Raw genomic sequence first — 23,304 nt, 5'->3', positions numbered from 1 at the left:
TAAAGAATCTGATTATAAAGCTTTAAAATCTCCAAAGGAAATTAGATAATCCATTTTGAGAGATTTCTATTCTTTCTATTTCCCTCATTTGTGTTTTTCTCCCTCCTTCAGTGTATTCCTCCATTCTCCTGCTCACTTGCTTTGATCGACAGTGCTCTCCACAGGATGAAGTGTGACATGTGGTGTGTATGTCAGTGTCTGTCTCACTGTTTACTCTGAGCTAATACTGACTCACTCCATTTATCTGAGCTACAACAGATCCACTCCAACCTGCCCACTCGAGAACGTGCGCGTTTCTGTGCGCGCTTGTTTGTCCATGCGCCACACACACCCATGCACGACACGCGTTCATCATTGTGCTTGTGTCAACCCAATATGCATTTTCCACGCGTGATTTGGGTGTGTGTGTGCCTGTCGTGCTTGTGATGTAATAGAACAAGGAGTGTGTGTTTGCGGGCCAGAGCTTCCAGATCGATGCAGAGATGCTTTATGTGCTCCTGTCTGGTCTAATGACATGTCTGTAAATTAGCAACAGAATAGTGGAGCACCACACTGAAGCCTAATGGCACCTCTGTAAATTACTGCTAGAATGCTGTTGGACGGCTGCGTGTGTTCTCATTGTGAACAACTCACCCCTTTCCCACCCTCCCTCCTCACTCTGACACCTCATCTACATTTGTCTACGTGTCTGCATGTGTGTGTCAGTGTGTTTGCGTGATTGTGTTAGCCGTTCCATCTCTGTATATGTGTGTGTTCTTGTGTGTGTTTCCCTCCTCCTCCTCACTCTCGCTCCTCTCAGTAAAGACTAGCCCGAGGCCCCGAGTTGGTAATAGCTTTTCTGACAGCAATACACCAATATTTACAGAGACCAGCACCCACCCACACCCCTGCACATTTCATGCGCACATAAAAAGCATATACTTGTCTGTGCACACATACACATTCATATGCTTGAACACAAAGTTTCAAACATTTTTTTCAAAAATTTTTTCTTTCTTCTGTTAAGGTATGCACACACACAAACACACACACACACACACACACACACACACACACACACACACACACACACTCATAATTAACATGCTGGGAGAGAAGGAATCATACACCAGGGAGAACTCACACATGCTGGCAAACAACGTGTTGTTTCTCACTCATTTATTGGCATTCACACTTTGGGATTTTTTTCATGCAACAGAAGGAAAGAAAGACAATTTGCCACAATTGCTCTTTGAATTGTGATATATTCTCACTTTTTCCTTCTCATTATTCTCTCAGAGTTATATTCACTCAAGTGCAGCCGATTCCATTTCAACACTCTTCTCTTTGCCTCTCACTACCTTAATAACCTATTACACTTCAGTCTGTTCATTACGTGGCAATACCCCCCCCTCCACTTCCCTCCCCTCCCCTACTCTCCAGCAGTTCCTCACCAAGTGTCAGTCTTGCTCCAGCCTGACCTAGTGTGTGTTAAATTCCCCTCTGTTCTCCTCATTATCGTAAACTACAAGATGGTGGTTATGCCACAGGCTGCACAGAGCAGGGAAAAAAGAGGCCAGCGAGATGTGCGGAGAGGAATGGTGGAGGTGTGAGAGATATAAGGACGGTGATGAGGAGAACGCTAGAGCGGATGCAGAGGATGGGTGAAGCTTCAGGGGGATGGGTGTGAAGGAGACAGATAATGTCGCCCCAGCTTGTGTATGCCAGCACAATAGTATGATCATTTTTTGCACGCAGATGTGTGTAGGTGTGCATATTTATTCCTTTGCTGGCTTGTGTATATGGCTGTGCACTTGTATGTGAGTAGGTGTGAGAGAGTAGATAACAGAGGTTGAGCTTAAGGATGATGGATTGCAAAACCTTGGTCTAGTGTCCTTGGGGGTCACAAAGGATGTGCAAGGTAAGTTGCTATTGGCTGTTTGCCTGTTATTCTGAATTCTAATTGGCCAATCCTGCCTGCTTTGCCTGCCCTGTTTCTTACAGGCTGCTGTTCTCCATCTTCATTATCATTTTCCATCCTTCTCCAAACCTTTCTAACCTTTACTTCCGCCACAGACACACATTCTGGCTTTTGACGAACATCACGAAATGAGCCATGTTGTCAAACAAGACCACATCACTTCAGACTGCCAGCACAGCTGTTCTCTCAAAAGAGAGGATGGCAGGTTTCATAACGAGTTTGGAATGCTACAGACTCACGACTGTCTCTCTCGCATCCACACTGTTTAATCTCCAACCCACATGAGTGATCAAAGCTTGTTTACACACCACTCCATGGTACGATTAGAGGTATGGAAGGAAGTGTTTCTTCCAAGTGCTGGCATCAGTGAGGCTTTGCTTGACAATAACAACATTTTCAGCATCTTCAACAATATGTTCTGTACTGCACATCTGAATCAAATTTAACCAGGCCCAGCTGAGCTTTGTTTTACTGGCTTGCTCTGATGAACACCCACCATTTTATCATCTTTGAACATATTGTGAAGAGCAGTGTAGGAAGGAGCACCATAGCTTGGATATTGTACTAATCATGATAATGTTCAACAAGAGTGTAATGGTTTCATCACGTCTTTATTCTTTCCTCCTCTTCTTCCTCTTCCACCTCTCCCTGTCTCTCTTAGCTCGTGAGGAGTACGTTGCCACCTTCAAGGGCTCTGAGTACTTCTGCTATGACCTGTCGCCCAACCCCATCCAGTCAAGCAGCGATGAAATCACACTCTCCTTCAAGACACTGCAGCGCAACGGCCTGATGCTGCACACCGGCAAATCAGCTGACTATGTCAACCTGGCACTGAAGAACGGTGCCGTGTCACTTGTCATCAACCTCGGCTCTGGGGCCTTTGAGGCCTTGGTGGAGCCTGTCAACGGCAAGTTCAACGACAACGCCTGGCACGACGTCAAGGTCACCCGCAACCTGAGACAGGTAACCAGACAACAGGAGATGGACGAGTGAGCGCCCGAACAAAGAGGAGAGGAGAGGAGACGAGAAGAGATATAAAATAAGTTACAATATTGTTAAACCTTGGAGAGGATTTAAAGGGTCATAGGTAGGGACAAAAAGATGGCAAGAGGTAGATTAATGAATGGATGAAAGCATGTTTGGATTTCAACTAGTGATGAAATGATTAAACAGCAGAAAATTGGCAAGAATTTTAACCACTATGATTAATGCTTTAAGTCATTCATCAAGCAAAAGGCCAAACAGTTGCTTGTTTCAGCTTCTCAAATGTGAGGATATGCTGCTTTTGTCTGTTTTATATCATTGTAAATTGAATATATTTGAATTTTTGACTGTTGATTGGACCAAACAAGATGTCACTTTGAGCCCTGGGAAATTGTGGTTATAATTTTTGACTATATCCTTACATTTTATGGATTAAATGATGAATAAAGGAGTTTGAGAAATAATTGACAAATACTTCAAAATTTAAAATAATTGTTATTAGTAAAGCTAATTTTAGTTATTGTTCAATAGCTTAAATGTGTATTTGAGTTGTATGGTGAACCACAGTGACTGCTGCAGATGTTCTAGCTGAAAAGACTATAGTCCGCAGCAAGAAACTAATCAATGTAAAAGCTACGGTCAGTGGTCTGTTGTCCAACTGCAGTGACGCTGTGGTAGGAAGAAAATACCTGAGGTTTTGGTCTTAGTTTACAGTGGGTTAACCACCAGACCAGCACTGCTTTCAGCTCTAGGTGAGTGCTTTTTCAATTGTGTGTGCGTGTGTGCGTGCGTGCGTGCGTGCGTGCGTGCGTGCGTGCGTGTGTGCGTGCGTGCGTGTGTGTGTGTATGTAAGTGAGTGAATGAGTGAATGAAAGAGAGTGAACTAGAGAACACTGAGGGTCACTAGCACTCAGGTGCTTGTCACCCACCTGTGCCCTGCCTCTGCCGTTTGCCTGTTTGTACTACTAACTTGACTACTAACTTTACTAACCTGCTAGTGAAACTAACCACCATCCATGGAATGATTCATTCTACTAACCTAACCTGTGCCCTTCTCCTAGCGAAACCACTCCAACCAACCTACTAACCTCACCAGAGGCCTTCTAGCTTTCCTTTTTTTGTTCCCGAAGTTGTTCTGTTCACAGTTTTTTGCTTTCCTTTCTCCCCCTCTTCTACAAAGCACTCAGGCATTGGACACGCTATGGTAAACAAACTACATTGTTCGGTAGATATCATTCTAATTGTTTCTTAGTTTGGGTTTGCCCCGTGTCTATTTCCTTTTGAACCATAGACATCAAAACTAAACCAATAAAAGGATAAATGCGGTTGGTAATCTTTTACGCTTAAAAAGCCCCCGCCCCCCCTCCTTGCCAACCACTTTTTTTTCTTTAAGTCCTTCCCCCCCCTTTCTCTACCGTTTTTTCACTACATCATTCTCTGTGACTGACATGTAGGCGTGTACTGATTGGCTCATCCCTCACCTGCACGCAAATGGCGAGCCCTCCCCTCCCTGCATGGCGTGACTCAAAAACCCTTCCCCTCTCTGATTGGTCTGTAAAATGGATAGAGAGGTCCCTCCTGCCCCTCTTTCTTTTCTACTTCTCTTGATTTTTTTGTCCGCCACTCTGCCACTGCATGTTGCCCATTGTGCTATGATTCATTCTGTTCCTCTGTTGTCATTTTTTAATCTACTGTGTCCTCTTTGCCAGTGGCTGCATGCAGAGAGAGGAACAGGCTGCATGTTTATATATTTATGTGAGTGTGAGTGTGTGTGTGTGTGTGTGTGTGTGTGTGTGTGTGTGTGTGTGTGTGTGTGTGTGTGTGTGTGTGTGTGTGTGTGGAATGAGCCATAACCCATCTAACACCTGTGCGTGTGTGTACATCAATTTGTGTGTGTTCGTCCGTGTGTCATTTCATTCAGACTCGCTGATCTAACAAACCCCCCAGACCACAAACTAACTAACTAACACCATCATCACAACTCACCCTAACAACACAATAACATAACATCATCGCAACTACTAACAACATTGAAATCATTAACCCTAACCTCAGTAACCCCACACAGCTTGGCCTGACACCAGTAACACCACTGTGGCTGCCAGCAGTGCAACAACTAACAACTACTAACAAGTAAATAGTACTAACACCTACTGTGTAGCACGATGAAGCCTGTGGATACTTTACTAACACCTGCCTGGCTGGGCAAGTTTGCCTGGCAATGATAAGCACCATCAGTGTGAGCGTAGTAGTGGTGGGAAAGTAAAGAGCTCACAACCTTTACGAGAAGTTGAACCTGGACAATTAATGTACTGTAGAATATCAAGGTGATACCACTAACTGTGATTTACATGTGACAGAGTTGGCTATGTGTGCTAGCTAAAAGCCCCTGTACAGTCTATTATGCAGCAAAATGGGCTGGTTAAATTACAAGAACACCAGTGCTGGTGTCATATAGGTGGATGTAGGTGGAGCATTAAGGAAAGTTGTTGTTAGTATATAAGGAATAAATCAAACTGGATCTTGTATTGAAAGATAAAGCAGCTCAGAATCTGTGGCAGAGAAATAAAGAGAAATGTAAAGGTTGACTCAGTATACATAGAAGATTAGGCTAGCCTTGTAATGCAATGCTGCACAAATTTTGTTGGTTTAGTCTGTTTTGTAAAGTTGGTACAATGCAGTGACAGGATAATAGACTGGATTTGAAATCTGGGTGTGGAGAGTCATAAACCACCAATGGTGGCCCTGAAGCTTTGGGTAACAGTAAATCTTTATTAATCACACACAGGATCTAGTTGTCATCTTGTACAACTGCTGCTGACAGGCAGAAGGAGGTAGACCACATAGTCTCATTCTGAGTATACAAATAGTAGATGGAGCTACAGAGTATATTACTAACTGTAGGCTGAGGAACTGAGTGGCATTTAGCAGTGCATAGCAACATATTCCAAATGCCAGGAGTACAAGCAAAGTCGAGAGGCAGCACTACTCAATTACACTCCACAGTTAGCACTAATACAATCACACCAAATCAAAGTCCCAACAGAACAACTGGCCAATTCCCAAAACCAATCAGGCCTTTTCCCTACCAGAATGCATACACATTGGTTACCAGAGTGACGGGGGCTAATTTGGCTGGTCAGCGCCTAGCTAGCGCTTAGCGCTGCCTTTGGTGTGAGTATATAGCGTGTCCTTTCCCTGTGCTTTGTTGTGTAGGTGACCATCTCTGTGGACGGCATCCTGACCACCACGGGCTACACCCAGGAGGACTACACCATGCTGGGCTCTGATGACTTCTTCTACGTGGGGGGGAGCCCCAGCACCGCTGACCTGCCCGGTTCTCCAGTCAGCAATAACTTCATGGGCTGTCTCAAAGAGGTGGGATGCGTGTATTACATGTATATGCACATATGTATATATGCCAGCACATAGAAAACACATTTGATATACTCATACTTGTGCTAGGCAATAAAATTTAGTAAAATACCATATTATTAATAATTTCTGATTGTTTTGTATTGATTTACAATATATTGTGATATGACAAATGTATGTACTTTGGTAACTAATTTTGCTAGTCTTTAACTACAGTCTGATCAGAATAATGAATTTAGACAGAATAAGACTGATATAATCTCCACATGATCTTTTCTTCACAATATGATTCCACTGAGAGTCAATGAATGATAATATTTAGCTATTGGACAGGCCAGGACATATATTCATGCTGGACAAATTTTTGTAATCTCAAGTTATAAGAAACCAATCTTCCCCTTTTTTACACTTTCTCTTCCTCCCTTACTGTTTCTCCTGTTCTGTCGTGCATCACCCTAACATTTTGCAGACATTATATTATAAAGCACACACATACACAGAAATACTTCCATTTGGCAGTCTCCCACAAACAGTCCCAGACACACACACACCCTCCCCAGCATCAGAGAGAATCAGTGATGAGTGTCGTTGAGGGAGTAGATATAGCACTAAGCACTAACATGCTAATTAGCTACGCCACAGAGACGTTCCATCTATCTGCTGTGCTTGAAATGGGCCACAACACTGCAACAACAAAAACTCACATGACACACTGATGAAAACACACTAATACATATGCATGTACACGTTAACACAATCTTTGAATGTATACACTGCAGGAATGCAGGAATATACTAACTAAAACACATACACACTGACAAAAATAGTGAAAACACAAATGAGCATACATATGCATACACAGCACTTGACACAACAAAACTCCCAAATACATTCTCACATCCATGATATACATACCCCTGTCTAAATCTCCATTTCATTCACACAGACTCACACAGAGGCATAAACAAACAACCAAACAAGCCGACAGATGATGTGCCAAACAGAGAGCTATCTGTATCAGTGGTGAATGCGCTCTGTGTTGCTTCATTAAGACTGATGGTGTTTAAACGAGGCTGCCTCTGTCAAAGTGAACCCTCCGCTGGCACATTTACATATTTAATACGATGATATGATAATCCGTGTGAGCAAATTAAGATGTATGCAGTGAATCACGCGCATGAACGATCACAGCTGTAACAATTTTGTGCATTTTATGCGGTGCAGCCACATTCCTCCACGCACACACCCACACGCCAGCACCATTTTGCACACTTGCAGCTCTTATTATATTCAAGAATCACCCTCATTGCACTAAGCGCGCACACACAAAAGCACATGTACTTACAGAAAATTAAAAACAGAGGTGAAAAGCCAATGCAGGAGAAATTTTTTAATGTTGCTGAGTTGCTCACAGGTCATAGAAGGAGGTCTGGATTAATAAAGCAGAGTCTGTGTGTGCTCTTCCCTCTTGACATCAAAATGCTCAGCACAAGCACACTCTTTACACTCTTTACACAGCTCAGTCAGAGAGCGTACTGTGTCAGGGAAAGGAAAGAGAAACAGAAAAGGGAAGAAGAGAGAAAACGTAAAAGCGATCATGCAAGTGGCAGGGATAAATGGGAGTTATCAAAAGATGAGGCTGGAGTGGCTTGCTGGTCTTAAGGTTGTCACTTTCATATAAAAATACCAGAACACTTGAATAAAAAACTGTTTCCTGAGTTGAAAGATTAATGGATGTTTGGTGATATTTAAAATGTCTTGTCCCCTCTTCATCTCTTCAACATTCTCTTCTTTTGTGACTTAAAAAGTTTAAACTGTATTATTCTTTCTGCTTGTTTTATGCTTATTGTTGTAAACACTGAGTTAAATAAAGAATAATAACAATAATCCAATTCTGTGCCACACCAGAAATATTTGAAAGGAACCCAAGGGGAGGGTACATAAGTGGAGAAAATGGCTTGCTTTTATTTAAACTGAAAGTGAATTCATGTTTTATTCCTTTCTCTTCAATCCCCTCCCCTGAAGGTGGTGTACAAGAATAATGATGTACGGTTGGAGCTGTCCAGACTGGCTAAACAGGGAGACCCAAAGATGAAGGTATGCACTTCCAACAGCAAAGTACAACTTGAGCCAGACAACACCTTATCCTCTTGTACACGTAACACAGACACCGTTTTGTATCGCAACCTCCTTTCAGACCCTGTGAGACTTATACTGTGGGGACTTTGAGTAAGTGGGATTATATTTTTGAGAGGTAGCCACAAGCTTTTGTCTTTTAGTCAGCTCACAGCTGGAAGCAGCTGGCTGTATTTCAGCCCCAGACAACAAAAGAACCATTTTGGTCTTGATATTCACTGGACATCAGTATAATAACCCAATTTCTCATTTATTTTGCCTCAATCTGCTCCAGGTAAGTGGGGTGGTGTCCTTCAAGTGTGAGAGTGTGGCCACGCTGGACCCTGTGACCTTTGACACCCCAGAGTCTTACGTGGCACTGAGCAAATGGACAGCGAAGAAGGCAGGATCCATCTCGTTTGACTTCAGGACCACAGAACCCAATGGGTTAATGCTTTTCAGCCATGGCAAACCCCGACAGCAGCAACGCAAGGACCCACGCACACCTCCCACAGTCAAGGTGAAAAATATAATATATATGTTTTTTGAAACTTGAAATGAGAAAAAAAACAGGACTAAGAGTCTACAGCCATGTTAGCAGCTCTGTGAGGCTATTGTCAAGTCCATCCTCTTAGTTTAGCAAAGTCATTGCAATCCATCCTGAGCAGGACATGGATATCAACCAACTTTAATTGCTATCCATCCAATACTTGTTGAGACATCTCACTAAAAACCAAAACTATCAACCTCATGGTGTTGTCAAAGGAAAAGTCAGAGAATCACTAACGCCATTAGGCTTCAGCGTCTGGGAACCACAAACGTTTCTACAAAATTTCATGGCAATTCATCCAATAGTCATTAAGATATTTCAGCCTGAATCAGACAAATGACATCTGTAACAGAGGGGATTTCACTCTATGCACTGGAAATCCAAGCTGGTTGCTGGAAATTAGGCCTTTAATCATCTGTAGCGTCTTTAGCACCATTGGATTCCTGACTGTCACTGAAAAATTGGGTTTATTCACTAGAATCATGACTCTAAGAAAGCTAGAAAAATCCCTGTTCCAAGATGGCTTGCCATCATGTTCACATTTGGGAGAATTGGAAAACATGTTTTCTGTTCTATGTAGATTAGAAAAATGTATAGGTTAACTAATCCCCACTAAAATTAAATGACATTGCACAGGGAACCTGATTATAAAGGGTTAGACAGAAGCCCAATCACTTTATTATAACTTGCAGCTATAATTTGCATTTTTATTGCCAGCCATCAATGTCCATGCTTTTTACAGAATACTGATTCTGTGAGGGTGTGTGTGCATTTGGCTTACAGGTGGATTTCTTTGCCATTGAAATGCTTGATGGACACCTGTACCTGCTGCTTGACATGGGCTCAGGAACCACCAAGACCAAGGCCATCGATAGGAAGGTCAACGATGGAGAATGGTATCATGTGGACTTTCAGAGGGATGGACGTTCAGGTACAGCTCTCAGCTCTCTGATGCTAACCCTGACCACAGAGGTTGATAAGAAGGAGGTAGAGGATAATGAGCCTAGCAAGGCCATTTGGCTGCCATCTGTCTGCTGTCTGTATTTAATTTAAATTGGGGTTATTGAACTTGACTTTAGGGGTGCTGTACACACCATTGTTAACTGAATCAATATACAGCAGCACTGTCACATTTATTGTAATATCTTCATATAATTACCGTAACACTGAGACTATAAGTCAAGCAACTGTGACTTGTTTCTCATCTTACTGTTAGTACTCTTAATGTTTTTCAAAGTTATGGCCACATTTGCTATAAACCCATACTTCCTGCCACTAATACTGTTAGATACATAAGAGACATAAAACACACTTAAATAATGCCTTTTATGAACATTACATCCTTTTCTTGCCTTTATTTTCTCCTAGTCCTTTGAACACCAACCATACAGTATATACAGCTCAGGGTTTTTAATGTTTTTCAGCCTCGTACCAATATAGTTATAATTTGCATGTCAGTGTCAATTACAGTCTAGAAACCCGCAGTGGGGGCTGCCTGTCTCCTCAGTGGGGGTCTTGTTTGTTTACTGTAGCTGTACTAATGTCTAAGAATAATTGTATTAATGATTTATTGTGGATAAAATGTTTAACATAGCACTTTTAAACCAGCACAGCTTCAAGGTACTAAATCATGATTAAGCCTGTGCAGTTTGAGATTTCCATTGCTCCTGATTATCATGGTGATGAATGGTGGCGATGATGAGGAGGAGGAGTGCAAAGAGAGCAGGAAGGATGATGATGATGACAAAGATGATGATGATGGTGGTCATAATGGTGGTGGTGGTGGTGATGACAGTGATGATTGTGATGAGGATGTTCACACTGAAGGTCATAATGATTACTGAAGTTGTTTTGATGTCTGTGGTTTCTTTATTCAGGAACCATCTCTGTGAACAGCGTAAGAACAGCGTACACGGCTCCAGGAGACAGCGAGATCCTGGACCTGGATGACACCTTGTACCTCGGAGGACTACCTGAGGACCGTGCTGGACTGATCTTCCCTACAGAGGTTTGTGTGTTGACATTTTGTGTCTACTGTATTACAACTGTTTTGATAATCATTAAATTTTTTGAGTCATTTTCCAAGCAAAAATATTGAACATTTGATTGTTTCAGCTTCTCAAATGGTAGAATTTTTTGCTTTTCATTGTCTTACATTCCAGTAAATTAAATTACAGTCTAGTAAATTAGATATCTTTTGTCCAAAAAAACAAGACATTGTCAGCTGTAGAAAATTGTGAGAAGTGTTCAGTCAGGAATCAAGGACAGAGAGAGGGGTAGGACATGCTGCAAAGGGTCCTACAGTCAGGGAATGAACCGTGGATGTTGCGGTAATGTGATATGTGCCTTAACCATCAGCCCACCGGATGCCCTCACGCCAAGGTTTTAACTATTTTCTTGCAGTAATATGCATGTTAGTTTGGTGGTGTGGCTCTACTCATGTAATGCTGTGGGAGAAATCTGAGCAAGCTTGATACAGAGTGCCTGTGCTCACAAACTCTTCCTGGCAGAGCCTGGAAGCCTAAACACATATAAACAAACAATCAAAATTCACATATGACTAACTGCTAATACAGGAGCAGGCTGGTCTGTTGGCAGCCAGTGGTGTAACAGCGAAGACCAGAACTTAGTGTCGTTGTAAGCCGACGGAATAGTAAATGTTATATGTTAAATGTCTATGGCCCGTCTATATTGAGAGATAGGTCATGGACATGACTAGAGACTGAATGAAATGTGACTATAAAATGACTTCTGTGCCTGCCTGAAATGATTAATTGTTTAATTAATTGTTTTTATCGTTGTTTCTTGTGTTTCTTTTATGATGGGTTTTTAAAAGTCAATTAGTAGTTGTTATTATTGTTGACAACAAACTTGAAGTGCACTGTTCAAAAGTAGAGCTGCAATGATTAATATGTTTTCATCATCGACTGTCAAGAATGATAATTGATTAATTATTGAAGTAATTTTTCAGGCAGAAATGCCAAACACTTGATGGTTCCAGGTTCTTAAATGTGAGAATTTGCTGCTTGTCTTTATCTTACATTGAAGTGAATATCTTTCGTGTCTGGAAGGTTTGTTGGACAAAACACGTCGCTAGATGTTGTTACCTTGTGCTCTAGGATATTGTGCACATCATTTTTCATTGTTTTCTCGATAATACAAATAATTGTTTGTTGCAGTCCTACGCAAGAGAAATATACCATGAACTTTTGCTACTAACAACAGTTATGCTGAAATAGAAAATACATAAAATTGATATGAAATAAGAGGTGAAATGTAAATATAGAATACAACATATACATCATATAGCCTAGGAGAACAGATGAGCATGAGCTGTTTTTCCCAACATTTTCACCGTTTGAAGAAGTCTGCATAACAGCCTGGACATGAATTCAGATGAAACCACCCAGTTTTGGTTTTTAAATGAAACAAATTTTAAAACAATAAAGTAAGTAATCTTAAAAAATGAATTTAAACATAGTACCTGAGCCAAAAATAACTGGAAGATATGGGGATAACTGTGGCGAAACTATGTACACTCTTAATTTTGAATACAGTTTACCACCAAACACTGCCAATTTTCCCATTTATTATAAACTATGTGTTCAGTGAAACTACTCAACACTGGTGATTTCTTCCTCAGGTGTGGACAGCGCTGTTGAACTACGGTTACGTGGGCTGCATCAGAGACTTATTTGTGGACGGGCAGAGCAAAGACATCCGGCGGCTGGCTGAGGCCCAGAGGGCAGTGGGGGTGAAGCCCTCGTGCTCCAGAGAGCCACCCAAACAATGTCTGTCCAACCCCTGCCAGCACACCGGCATCTGCAGGGAGGGCTGGAACCGCTACGTCTGTGACTGCTCTGGGACGGGCTACCTGGGACGTTCCTGTGAGAGAGGTGAGAATGACCGAGTGAGAGGTCGGAGAGAAAGAGGACGAGAATAACACTTCAGCTGGACTATTAGCAGCTTGTACAATACTTGGCATAAGTGTTGAGGCCACGTTTTCTCAATAGAGATGAGTAAGCTGGCTAATTACAGCCACTAAACAGCACAATTTTTGTGAAAAATTAATGATACGCCACAATGCAAGATACAGTCATAATGACAGCTTTGTCATTTGCTTTTTGGCTTGAGAACTTTGAGTAATGCCAAAGGGATGAGTGACAAAGGACAGATGGTATATGGTGGAAAGTCTGACGTTTTAAAGTCAGAAATAACTCCATCATCCTCTGAAAATATATTATGATCATCATATATATTGGTTATAAAATCTTTATTCATTATACCTTTAAGTTTTTCTTCTTTTTTTCTTTAAAATACCGATCCTAACATATTACAGTTTGATAGTACTTACTCTGATGTGCACTAAAAAGGTACACACATAAAGTTTTATGGCAGATGAAAAATGTAACAAAACTATTAGTTAAATATAAAACTTGCAAATTTAGTTTGACCCTCTTTTTGTCCCTGGTGTTGAAAAGAGGATGGGAGGAAGGCAGTTGGTAGAAGTGGCAATAGAAAATAAGGACAAGGAGAGAATGAGCCTGTTTACTCAACAACAAAAAATGATAATAGTGCAGGTTGTCTATCTTGGGCTGTGTCAAAATTACACATTTTCTGTGTGGAACTGAGAGTAGTAAGATGGAGGCAAGGAGAGGAGAGGAGCAACAGAGGTGAAAGAAAAGAGGTGGGAGGAAGCAGAGCTGCAGACAGTACTATTGGACTGCTATGGATGTAGAGACTGGGAATCGATGGGAGAGGAAGTGTGCAGAAAGCAGGGAGCAGGAGCTGTGACAGAGGAGGGTGGAACCACCAGGCTGGAACCACCATATGACAGCAGGTGAGGAGATGAGGAGGAATGGGAGACACGAGTAGAAAATCTGACAGAGAGAGAAAGTTATGAGAAAAGGTATGAATTCAGGGCGAGAGAGAAATGGAAAGTAGGGAAGATTGGCAGAGAGACTGATACAGGCCTGTTGAAAGAAGTGAGATGGAGTCAGACAAGGAGAAGAGAAGAAATGTTGTTTGTGCCACAGCTGCTGACGCGTCTCAAGTGATGTTTGTACTATCATCTATCAGGAGATACACACACACACACATGCACACTTTCTGAAGGGTGTTGATATGAAGATGTTTTATTTCGGAGGACAAACATCCGCAGTGTATACTTATCATAGAAATGCACCTTCTCTCTATCCTTCTCTTAGCTGTGTCTTCCTCTCTATATCTTTCTTCATCCCTCTCTGTGTGCATTGAGGGGTCACTAACTGGTGGTTCAGTGGATTAAAGGAAGCACAGATGGAGAAGCAGATGGAGAGAGTGATTGGGCATGTTTACGCCTTCTACCTGCGGTTTCTCCCTCCTTTTTTTCCTTCCTCACTCTTTCACTCTCTCCTTTGTTCCCCTTCGCCACGCTTGGGCTCCAAGATGAATTTTTATTTCATAAAGAGCAGTTACACACATATTTGGAAGTCATTTTAGGTTTTTTTTCTTGCCGTCCTGCTTTCTCTACGGAAGTCCTTTAATGTCAGGAAGAGAAAAACGATGAAATGACAGAGTTCATCTTAAGGTTAAAATCTCTATTTTCAAAAGAGATTCTTTACTCATTTTCAAGTTTACTTTTCAAATATTAAATATTAAATATTTTCAAGCTTATATATGTTTATACTATATGTACTGTATGTTTAAATGTCTTCCATCACCTAATACTAATATTAATTACCTTAAATATTTAAAAATCTACTGTTGACCTTAACACATCTGTCCTTTAATTAAAGTTCATAATGTTCAAAAACAAAGTAAAATCAAATATTTTGAAGAATAACAAAGTTAAAAATATTCAAAATTTTGATAATAGTATATCAGCGTTTTTGATTTTTTCATCAGAATTATGAGATAGTAGATCAATATGATGGCATATTAAATCCAAATTATGAGATAAGAAGTCAGAATTGTTAGTTTTCAAGCAAAATTACGAGCTTACTCAGATACATTATGACATAATAACTTTCATAATATTTAATAAGTAAAAATGATGCGATATGAAATAGAAACGCATCAAAACACCCATGTCAATAGCACATACTGGCGGCGACTCAGTAACATATGAGTTGCCGCCAGTATCGCATTTATTCCCATCATCAATGTCAGTCACCTGTTTGGAAATTTGATCATGTTCACTCTGTGGATTGATAATCCCAGTTAGCACACCTAAACAGAAGAGTTTGGTGATATTCTATATTAATGACTTTTTTGTGTGAAGCTCAAAGCCTAATATAGTTTTTTCCCACTCTGCCCAGACCTCCATTGTTGTCAAAACTATTAAAATAACATCAGTGAGCCACACTGTTGCACTGGGTAACAGTTTCCTCCATTACGATGAGTATGAACACTGTAGTTTATTTTGAGTCAATGCCACATACAGCATCCTGCTGCCATAAACTCCCAAGTAGTGCACCAAGTCTTCAACAAATGCCCTATTCACTCAAGTTTAAGTAATATTTAGTAAAAGCAACAGTGTCAAGATGTTATAACTACTGAGACCTTTTTAAAAAATGATACTACATATTTGTGACCCATTTTTAAGATTTATGTCTTCAGAAGGAACCAGTGGGCTTGGGTATGTGTGCCTCAGGCAGGGTGAGGATGTTTGAAAGTATTGAGAAATGAACTAATACATTGTTGGTTTCAGTCTTTTCATTGGATCAATAATATAAAATATCACTAGCCTTATCCTTTAACTACTTACTCTGCTCGTATGGTGCATGTGGTGTGTGCTACTGGCTTCAGATGTTCACTGTGTTGATGTTACACTTCAGTCAGTTATTTTCTTCTTTTCCTGGCATAAATGGTCTTCCGTACTTCCCTTCTCTCTAAGCCTCCCTCCTCTATTTGTCTGGTAGTGAGTCAGGTGCCGTGGTGAGGAAAATTTAGTCAGCTGTCTCCCTTATCAGAGATGTGTGCACGTGTGTGTGTTCAAGTGTGCTTGGGTGAGTGTATGTGTGGCTGTTAGTTATGTTATCTGTGATATAACAGGCCAACCACCTTCTTTTTTCCTCAAGTTAATGAGGGTTCATTTGCATTTTAGCCAAGAGCTTTTCTCTCTCCCCCGCCCCACCCTTCTCCTTTCTCTCTGTCTTGCTCTGTCCCTATTTTCTCTCCCCTTGCTCTCACTTTACTAAACCCTCCTCTGTTCACACTTAAATTCACTCACTTATTCTGACATGCACGCACACAGACACACATACACACATACACACACTATCTCTCTCTCTCCCTCCTTCTCAGCTCATCAGTATTCATGAGGCCTCCCTCTCTTCCTGTTCTCTTGTTTTTGCCTTGGCTCCAAACGTCTCCCACGGAAACAGGGAGAGCGAAAGCGAGAGAAAGCGAAGGAGGAGTGGAGTGGAGCGATATAAGAAGAAGCGAAGAAGGAAGAGAGGGGGAGATAAAGACACAGAGACATGGAGAGTGTGTTTGGCTGTGTATGTAATTGGCCAATAAAAAACAGGGTCCTCAGAGGTAAACAGTTTAGCGGTCAGGGATTGGCCCCAGCAGGTAGCAGGGAGAGAAGATTATGAATATGTAAATGAGTATGCAAAAGACATTAAAGCGGGATCACCTGAGCTTGTTACATTATGACTCCAGGGTCTGGGATGTCAGCGACGGTGGCTAACACACTCACCGCCATGCATTCTGATTTAACCGGATAATAGGGCCAGCCAACCAGCTGCGGCTATTTTTACACCCTCTTCTGTAAGGCAGAGGCAGTGATGATGAATTAAGGGTGGAAAGTGATGGGGTCATTTTGTTGGGAGCAGGTTTTGAGTTTCAACATGACGTGGCGGGGGAACAAGGGAGTGTAGCCACGCTGCAACATATTTTATTATGTATAAAGCTGGTTCACTCAACGTCAAATTGCCTTTGTCTCCTCCCACTTCGTGTGTTTTCTCCTTGTCAATCATCTTTTCTGTCTCTTTTTTTTATGTTTCTACCCACCACGCTCTCCTCCGCCATCATCTGTCTTCCTCCGCCTGCCTTTCATTTCTTCCCTTCCTCTATCATTCACTCCTTGTCTTGTCTGTCTTTGTGCGTCTTGTACAGATGCGACTATCCTGTCTTACGACGGCAGCAAGTTTATGAAGGTGCAGTTGCCTGTGGCGATGCACACTGAGGCAGAGGACGTCTCGCTACGCTTTCGCTCCCAGCGGGCGTATGGCGTTCTCATGGCAACCACATCCCGTAACTCCGCAGACACCCTTCGTCTGGAGCTGGATGGGGGCCGTGTCCGACTAACTGTCAACCTAGGTACACACACGCACACAAACATGTAGATTCTCAAACATTTTTTTAATTACCTGTCAGGGGAATGCAGCTGATACTGGCCTCTTGGCTGTTTCTTGCATAGGGATGTTGATTAATGATATGTTGTCCCTGTAAAATAAACTCTTTCAGATAATTCTGCTGCACTGTTTATACTCAGTATATTCAAGACACGGGTTTCACAGGCTTTTTAGCATTTGAATTGATGTCATAGTATAGATGTTACTTATCTTTGAATGCAAACACACACAAACATGCACAAGTGAAGGTTAGTAGTATTGTTTTTGTGTTGAACAGAGGGTCAAGCCTCAAGCTGCATTCTCTGCTCACTCCCAGTGGACCTGTGCATCCCTAACACCTGCAACAATCAACACAAAGCTCACAAACTGTACAAGCACAAACAGATAGTATACTCCACATGTAACTGCAGGAAAATCCCTTAACTTTTTGTACATTTCTCCTTCTCAGTTCAACAGCCAAACACATTTTCATTTTCATTTTCAGTCACACACTTTCACATAAATGTAAGTACATTCACATAATATACACACATACACTTACAGAGGGGTGCATGTGTTGGTCTCTGGTTGTCTGCAGCCACGTCTTTTCTGTGGTTGACGCCACACGACACACCAAGGCATCATGGGTAAAAAATTAAAAATAATAATAATCATAATACAGGGGCTGAATCTTCCTACAATTTGTGAAGATTTGTGCTCTGGATGGGTGACAAAAATTATGGGATGTGTTCGATGTCATCAGACAGACTGACACACATGACCCATCTCAGTCTCCTGGTGCTTTTGATTGGGGACTGAAAATGTCGCCCAGGCCAGAGCAGCCAGTGAGCACACTGCTCATGCTGGGACACACCGCTCTCCTTAACACGTCACTGTGAAGATCCACTGATTTTTTTTTCAGATTTTGCTCTATTGGCTAAAAAATCTAAGTCACAGAAACTCACACTGTTGTAAGAAAATACGCTATCCAGCTTGAGGTCCTGTGACAAAGGAGAGTGTGTGTTTTCTCAGCAGTGTGTGTGTGTGCGTGTTTATATATATGAATGCGGGGTGTGTCAACGTGTGCGTCCCCAGGGCGTGGAGAGTATGTGTATGTGTGCAGCATTAACCCTCTGCTCTGCTCTCCCTCCAGACTGTATCAGGATAAACTGTACAGCCAGTAAGTGATCCTCCATCTCACCTAACCCCTCCCCCTTCCTCTTCCTTCTCAGAATGTGTGTGTGTGTGTGTGTGTGAGCGCGCAGTAGGTTGTGTGTTTTTGTTAATGTGTCTGACTATTTTTCTCTATCTTTCTTATCAGTTCATCTGATCATAATCTCTCATTCAACATATCTTTGTACCATGTGTCTGTGTGCATATATGTGTGTGTGAGTGTGTGTTCAACAGGGGAGGTGCACATATGCGTGATAGTGTCTGCATGTTCAGCTACACCACAGGAGTGGTGTGATTTTTGCTGAGGGCCAGGGTTTTCCATGTCGGCCATTTTAGCAAAGAAGGATAGACGGAAGAGAGGACGGTGGGGGTTGATGGAAGGGAAAAAAGAAAGAGAAGTAGAAGAGGAAGGGGGGCAAAATATATCTGAGTATGACGTGTTCAGGTAAATTTGGTGTGCTGAGAAGTGTGAGCTAAAGAGGCAGGGAGTAGTAGCTGGTAGCTGAACGCAACTCAGAGCTGCAAGCTAATTACTTCTCCTTCATGCCAGAGACAAAAGACGTGTTATCCCTCTGCTTTTCTGTCGCACCTTCTTTCCAAACGTCTGTCTGGTTTGCTTCTTTGTTTGCTTGTTGTTTCTCTCTAAACTGTACATGGGGGATTTTTGGGTAGTGTTTCATACAATGTGTTTAGTGTGTGTTTGTGAGTGGCTTTGCATTCTGTATTCTTTTCGTCGCCCATCTGTGTCTGTATTTTTTGGGTGTGTTTTCCTGTGTGAAAGTGAGTGAGTGTGTGTGTGTGTGTGTGTGTGTGTTTCTGTTCATGCTGCTGTGAGTGGAGCTGAATCCCTGATGAAGTTTAATTCCCTCACGTGGAGTTTCTCTCTGTCACGACCACAGAGAAAGCAAGAGAGAGAGAGTGAGTGAGAGAGGGCGAGAGAGAGAGACGAATGCTCTGTGACGGCAAAGAGGTGGTGAAATGGACGACTGCAGTTGCCATAGAAACCCTACTAGCCACACAGCGCCGTTGCTATCCCGCATGTCTGTTGGCCAATTTTAGACCAGTTGTCTCAATGAACATTTCAGTAGGCAGCCACTTTTCTGGCACACCGTGTGCATACAATAAATTATACATCTGATATTCGAAGGGGAAGAAAAAATTTATTTAACAGCCAGGCGCCACTGAAATAGTCCACTCAGCAGTCAAATGAAAGCCTCGGCATGGGAGAGATTTGAGGCTTATCCAGCAGAAAAGCCATTTGTTATTTGGAGCTAATGAAATATGAAACGCTTTTTGTCATTTTGTTTTCATTATCCTGCTTTTATAATCACCAGTAGCTTATGCCATTTGATTTGAATTGTATTTCTATTGCAACAAACAGTCCCTCTTGTCTCTCTCTTTGAATTGTCTTGCCTTATTGTGTTTTGGTTTGGCGGCACAGAGTGCTGACTGTCTGCTGACCGCGAGTAGCTCAACATTAAACCTCAACTCAAAGCTCACCATGCTGCTGAACGCACTGTTAGCATTGACCTAAAATAGGTGCGTGCGTGTATGTAGGTGTGTTTTTGTTTGTGTGTCTCTCCCTGTTCCCAGGTTGACACAGATCACTGCCTTACTCTCACATCAGTCTGCTCATTCTTTGAATATTCGGTTACATATGCACTAACACACACACACTCCTAAACTCACACATACATATTCTCTCCTTCACTCAGTGCTAGGCAGTGATCCATGGTAACAGGATGAGATGCTCATGCCCAGAGCACAGCTGAGTCTCCTCAGGGGAACCCTGTGTCCTCTCTGAATGCACAACACACTCTTTTAGTGTTGAAAAAACATACACACACACACACACAGTGCCATATCCATTTTGATGGACTTTTCATAAATAATCATGCTCGCGTGTCAGTCTGCCTGTATGTCTCTCACTTTCTTTACCTCTCTAACTGTTTGTGTGTGTGTGTGTGTGTGTGTGTGTGTGTGTGTGTGAGTGTGAGTGTGTGTGTGTGTGTGTGTGTGTGTGTGTGTGCTGCCTGCGTGCCTCCATGAGTGATGTAGGCATGCTTGACATTTTCTGCAGCAGAATCCGTTCGGGTCAGTTTACCTCTCACCTCCCCCGTCATTACCTCCTATAGGTCACTGTAAGCAGACTCACTCACTCTCCTCAAGCCAACAGGGCTCAGAGGAGGAAAGGGAGTGTGTGTGTGTTTGTGTGTTGCGAGTTGGTAGGTGTTGTGTTCAACGTTGGTGGGGTGCTTGTAGAGAGTAGGAGGAAGGGGACACTTGAGGTCTTGGGAACAGTCAGTCTATCAAATGTGTGCAGTCACCTATGTGAGGAAATGAGCTGGTAGATGGACAGAGAGAGAGACATCATGAGAGGACAGCTCAGCTTCTTTCATTCTGCTGCACATCAGCAACTTGGAGAGCTCTCTTATCTTCCTCTGTGTGTCTAGTGCCACCATGAGGCGCACTGCCGTATTGCACTCTTGTGGAAAATAAAAAAGATCCTGCATGCAGGCACATGGGCTAATCTATGTTATATGTGCGGGGGCGAGAGGATTGTGGGGCAGTTTAGGAGTCAAGTGGGTGCGAATGTGCTATCTGTGCATGTATGGGTAATAGGTGGTCATCATGGCGTTGTGATCTGTCCACAGATGGATTGTCTCAGCGTGGGCCTGTTGTGACTCACAGTCTCCATCTTAGGCACCCATGGCATCCATTTATGTAAATCTTTGTGTCTGTCTGTGTCACATCATCTGTCTCGCTGGCTTATCTGCAAAGAGACCTGTCTGTCTATCTGTGGAGAGAGTGTCTTGACACAGAGGTGTTTGTCTCCCCAGGATATGTATGGTTCCTCCTTCCCTCCGCTATTTCCCTCCATTTCCTCACTCTCTGTCCTTAAAATTTAATTCAACCTGCCTGGCTCTCTGCTTCTCGTCCTTCTTCTGGTTCTGTACTTCTGTCTCTGTCTCTCTACATCTCTATCTCCTCCTTCTCTCTATCTGTCTCTCTCCACCTCTCTGTGCATATGTTAATGGTGCTCTGGGCTATGTGTAGGTAAAGGCCCAGAGACCATCTTTGCGGGGTCGGGCCTAAATGATAATGAGTGGCACACGGTGAGGGTAGTCCGGCGTGGCAAGAGCCTCAAACTCACCGTGGATGACCTGCAGCCTGTTGAAGGTAACCACAGCAGCCTAACTTAAAGCTTTTCACCATAAATGACACTTTACACAAATTGCTGTTTGATTCTTTTTAAATTTAGACCAACATTAAGGGTTTTATTTCTTTTTTTAGAGAACATCTGTACCTATGTAAGTGAAAATGATCATTCTGAATTAGCGTTGAAATAAGAATCAGGATTAGTATTTGGTTTAGGATTGAACAGTACCACTTGAAATCCAACTTTCCGTAGCCCTCACCTTTGAAGTTTACCCCCGCCACCAGGTCAGATGGCGGGCGACCACACCCAGCTGGAGTTCCACAATGTGGAGACGGGTATTGTGACGGAGAAGCGCTTCATACCTGCCGTGCCCTCCAATTTCATCGGCCACCTTCAGGGCCTGACGCTGAATGGCATGCCCTACATCGACCTGTGCAAGAACGGCGACATCGACTACTGCGAGCTCAATGCTGTTATTGGCTATAAGAGCATTGTGGCTGACCCTGTCACCTTCCGCTCACGCTCCAGTTTCGTCACGCTGCCCACGCTGCAGGCCTACTACTCCATGCATCTCTTCATGCAGTTCAAGACAACATCCCCCGATGGCCTTATTCTCTACAACAGGGGAGACGGCAATGACTTCATAGTGATAGAGCTGGTGAAAGGGTGAGCTGGACAATGCACAGAGTGTGGTATTAACATTAAATGAGTCAGTGTGATTAGTATACGTTTGTGGTAATAGCTTTCCTGAAGTCATGCATGTTCATTTCCAATGGTGCTATTTTTACTGTTATTAATAGTTAAAGTTTCCTTTGATGAACAAAAAAATTGAAAATTCTTGACTGTAAGGCTGAAATATCAAATATGAAAAATTTACAAGTCAAGCAGGTCTTTTTCTATTCTCATAATTATGCTTCTACAAGACAGATTATAATGCCCTGAAGTGTATGACCCTGTGTTGTTCTTCATCATGAATATAATTAATTTGCCTCTTCTCTTCTCACTTGTTTAAGCGCCTCCTCTCTCCTTTCCTTTTTCACTCTCTAGCTACCTGCACTACATTTCTGACCTGGGCAATGGGGCACACCTGATCAAAGGCAACTCTAACAGTCCTCTAAATGACAACCACTGGCACAACGTGCACATATCCCGAGACACTAACAATCTCCACACGGTCAAGATTGACACCAAAGTCACCACGCAGACCACCATGGGCGCTAAGAACCTCGACCTAAAGGGTATGCACAAAAATACAAGGAGTGATACCTCAGTTTAGGTAGTTTATACGGCAGACAGGGATACATATACTTGATAACACATACAATATTTGTACACAGTCAGGTCACAACATATACTTAAACTGTTTCATAGGAGGCTTGATGAACATATACTGATTAGTGCTGAAACAATCTGTCTCACCCTAACCCTAACATTTGGGGGGAAAATGCTCATCTCATGTATTAACGAGAGCTAAATGACAAAAATAATACTTCTATCGTGTCTGTATGATAAATACCAGCACCTCTAAAGCTTACTAAAAAACACTTATGTTCCAGGCGCGTTCTTGGCGGATGAGCTCTAGGTGGATTTTGTTACCTTTACACAGAGCCAGGCTGGCTGTATTTCCCTGGTTCCAGTCTTTTCGCCAAGCTAAGCTAACTGTCTA

General features: G+C 42.4%; 1 protein-coding gene across 1 annotated transcript in view; it reads left to right on the top strand.

Annotated features, from left to right (window-relative positions):
• The window catches only part of LOC111219591 (neurexin-1a-like), a 54,623-nt gene that overhangs the window by 17,315 nt on the left and 14,004 nt on the right, over window positions 1–23,304 (top strand). Inside the window, exons 4-15 of the mRNA XM_022742309.1 lie at window positions 2,622–2,923; window positions 6,161–6,322; window positions 8,345–8,416; window positions 8,730–8,954; window positions 9,768–9,915; window positions 10,862–10,992; window positions 12,628–12,880; window positions 17,088–17,291; window positions 18,459–18,485; window positions 21,536–21,658; window positions 21,923–22,304; window positions 22,686–22,876. Coding sequence (XP_022598030.1) covers window positions 2,622–2,923; window positions 6,161–6,322; window positions 8,345–8,416; window positions 8,730–8,954; window positions 9,768–9,915; window positions 10,862–10,992; window positions 12,628–12,880; window positions 17,088–17,291; window positions 18,459–18,485; window positions 21,536–21,658; window positions 21,923–22,304; window positions 22,686–22,876 — 2,220 coding nt within the window. The remainder of the gene's footprint in view (window positions 1–2,621; window positions 2,924–6,160; window positions 6,323–8,344; window positions 8,417–8,729; window positions 8,955–9,767; window positions 9,916–10,861; window positions 10,993–12,627; window positions 12,881–17,087; window positions 17,292–18,458; window positions 18,486–21,535; window positions 21,659–21,922; window positions 22,305–22,685; window positions 22,877–23,304) is intronic.

This window comes from Seriola dumerili, unplaced genomic scaffold, assembly GCF_002260705.1.
Source record: "Seriola dumerili isolate Sdu_G_001 unplaced genomic scaffold, Sdu_1.0 BDQW01000068.1, whole genome shotgun sequence".
Taxonomy (NCBI): domain Eukaryota; kingdom Metazoa; phylum Chordata; class Actinopteri; order Carangiformes; family Carangidae; genus Seriola; species Seriola dumerili.
This window is presented reverse-complemented; position numbering and strand designations above follow the sequence as displayed.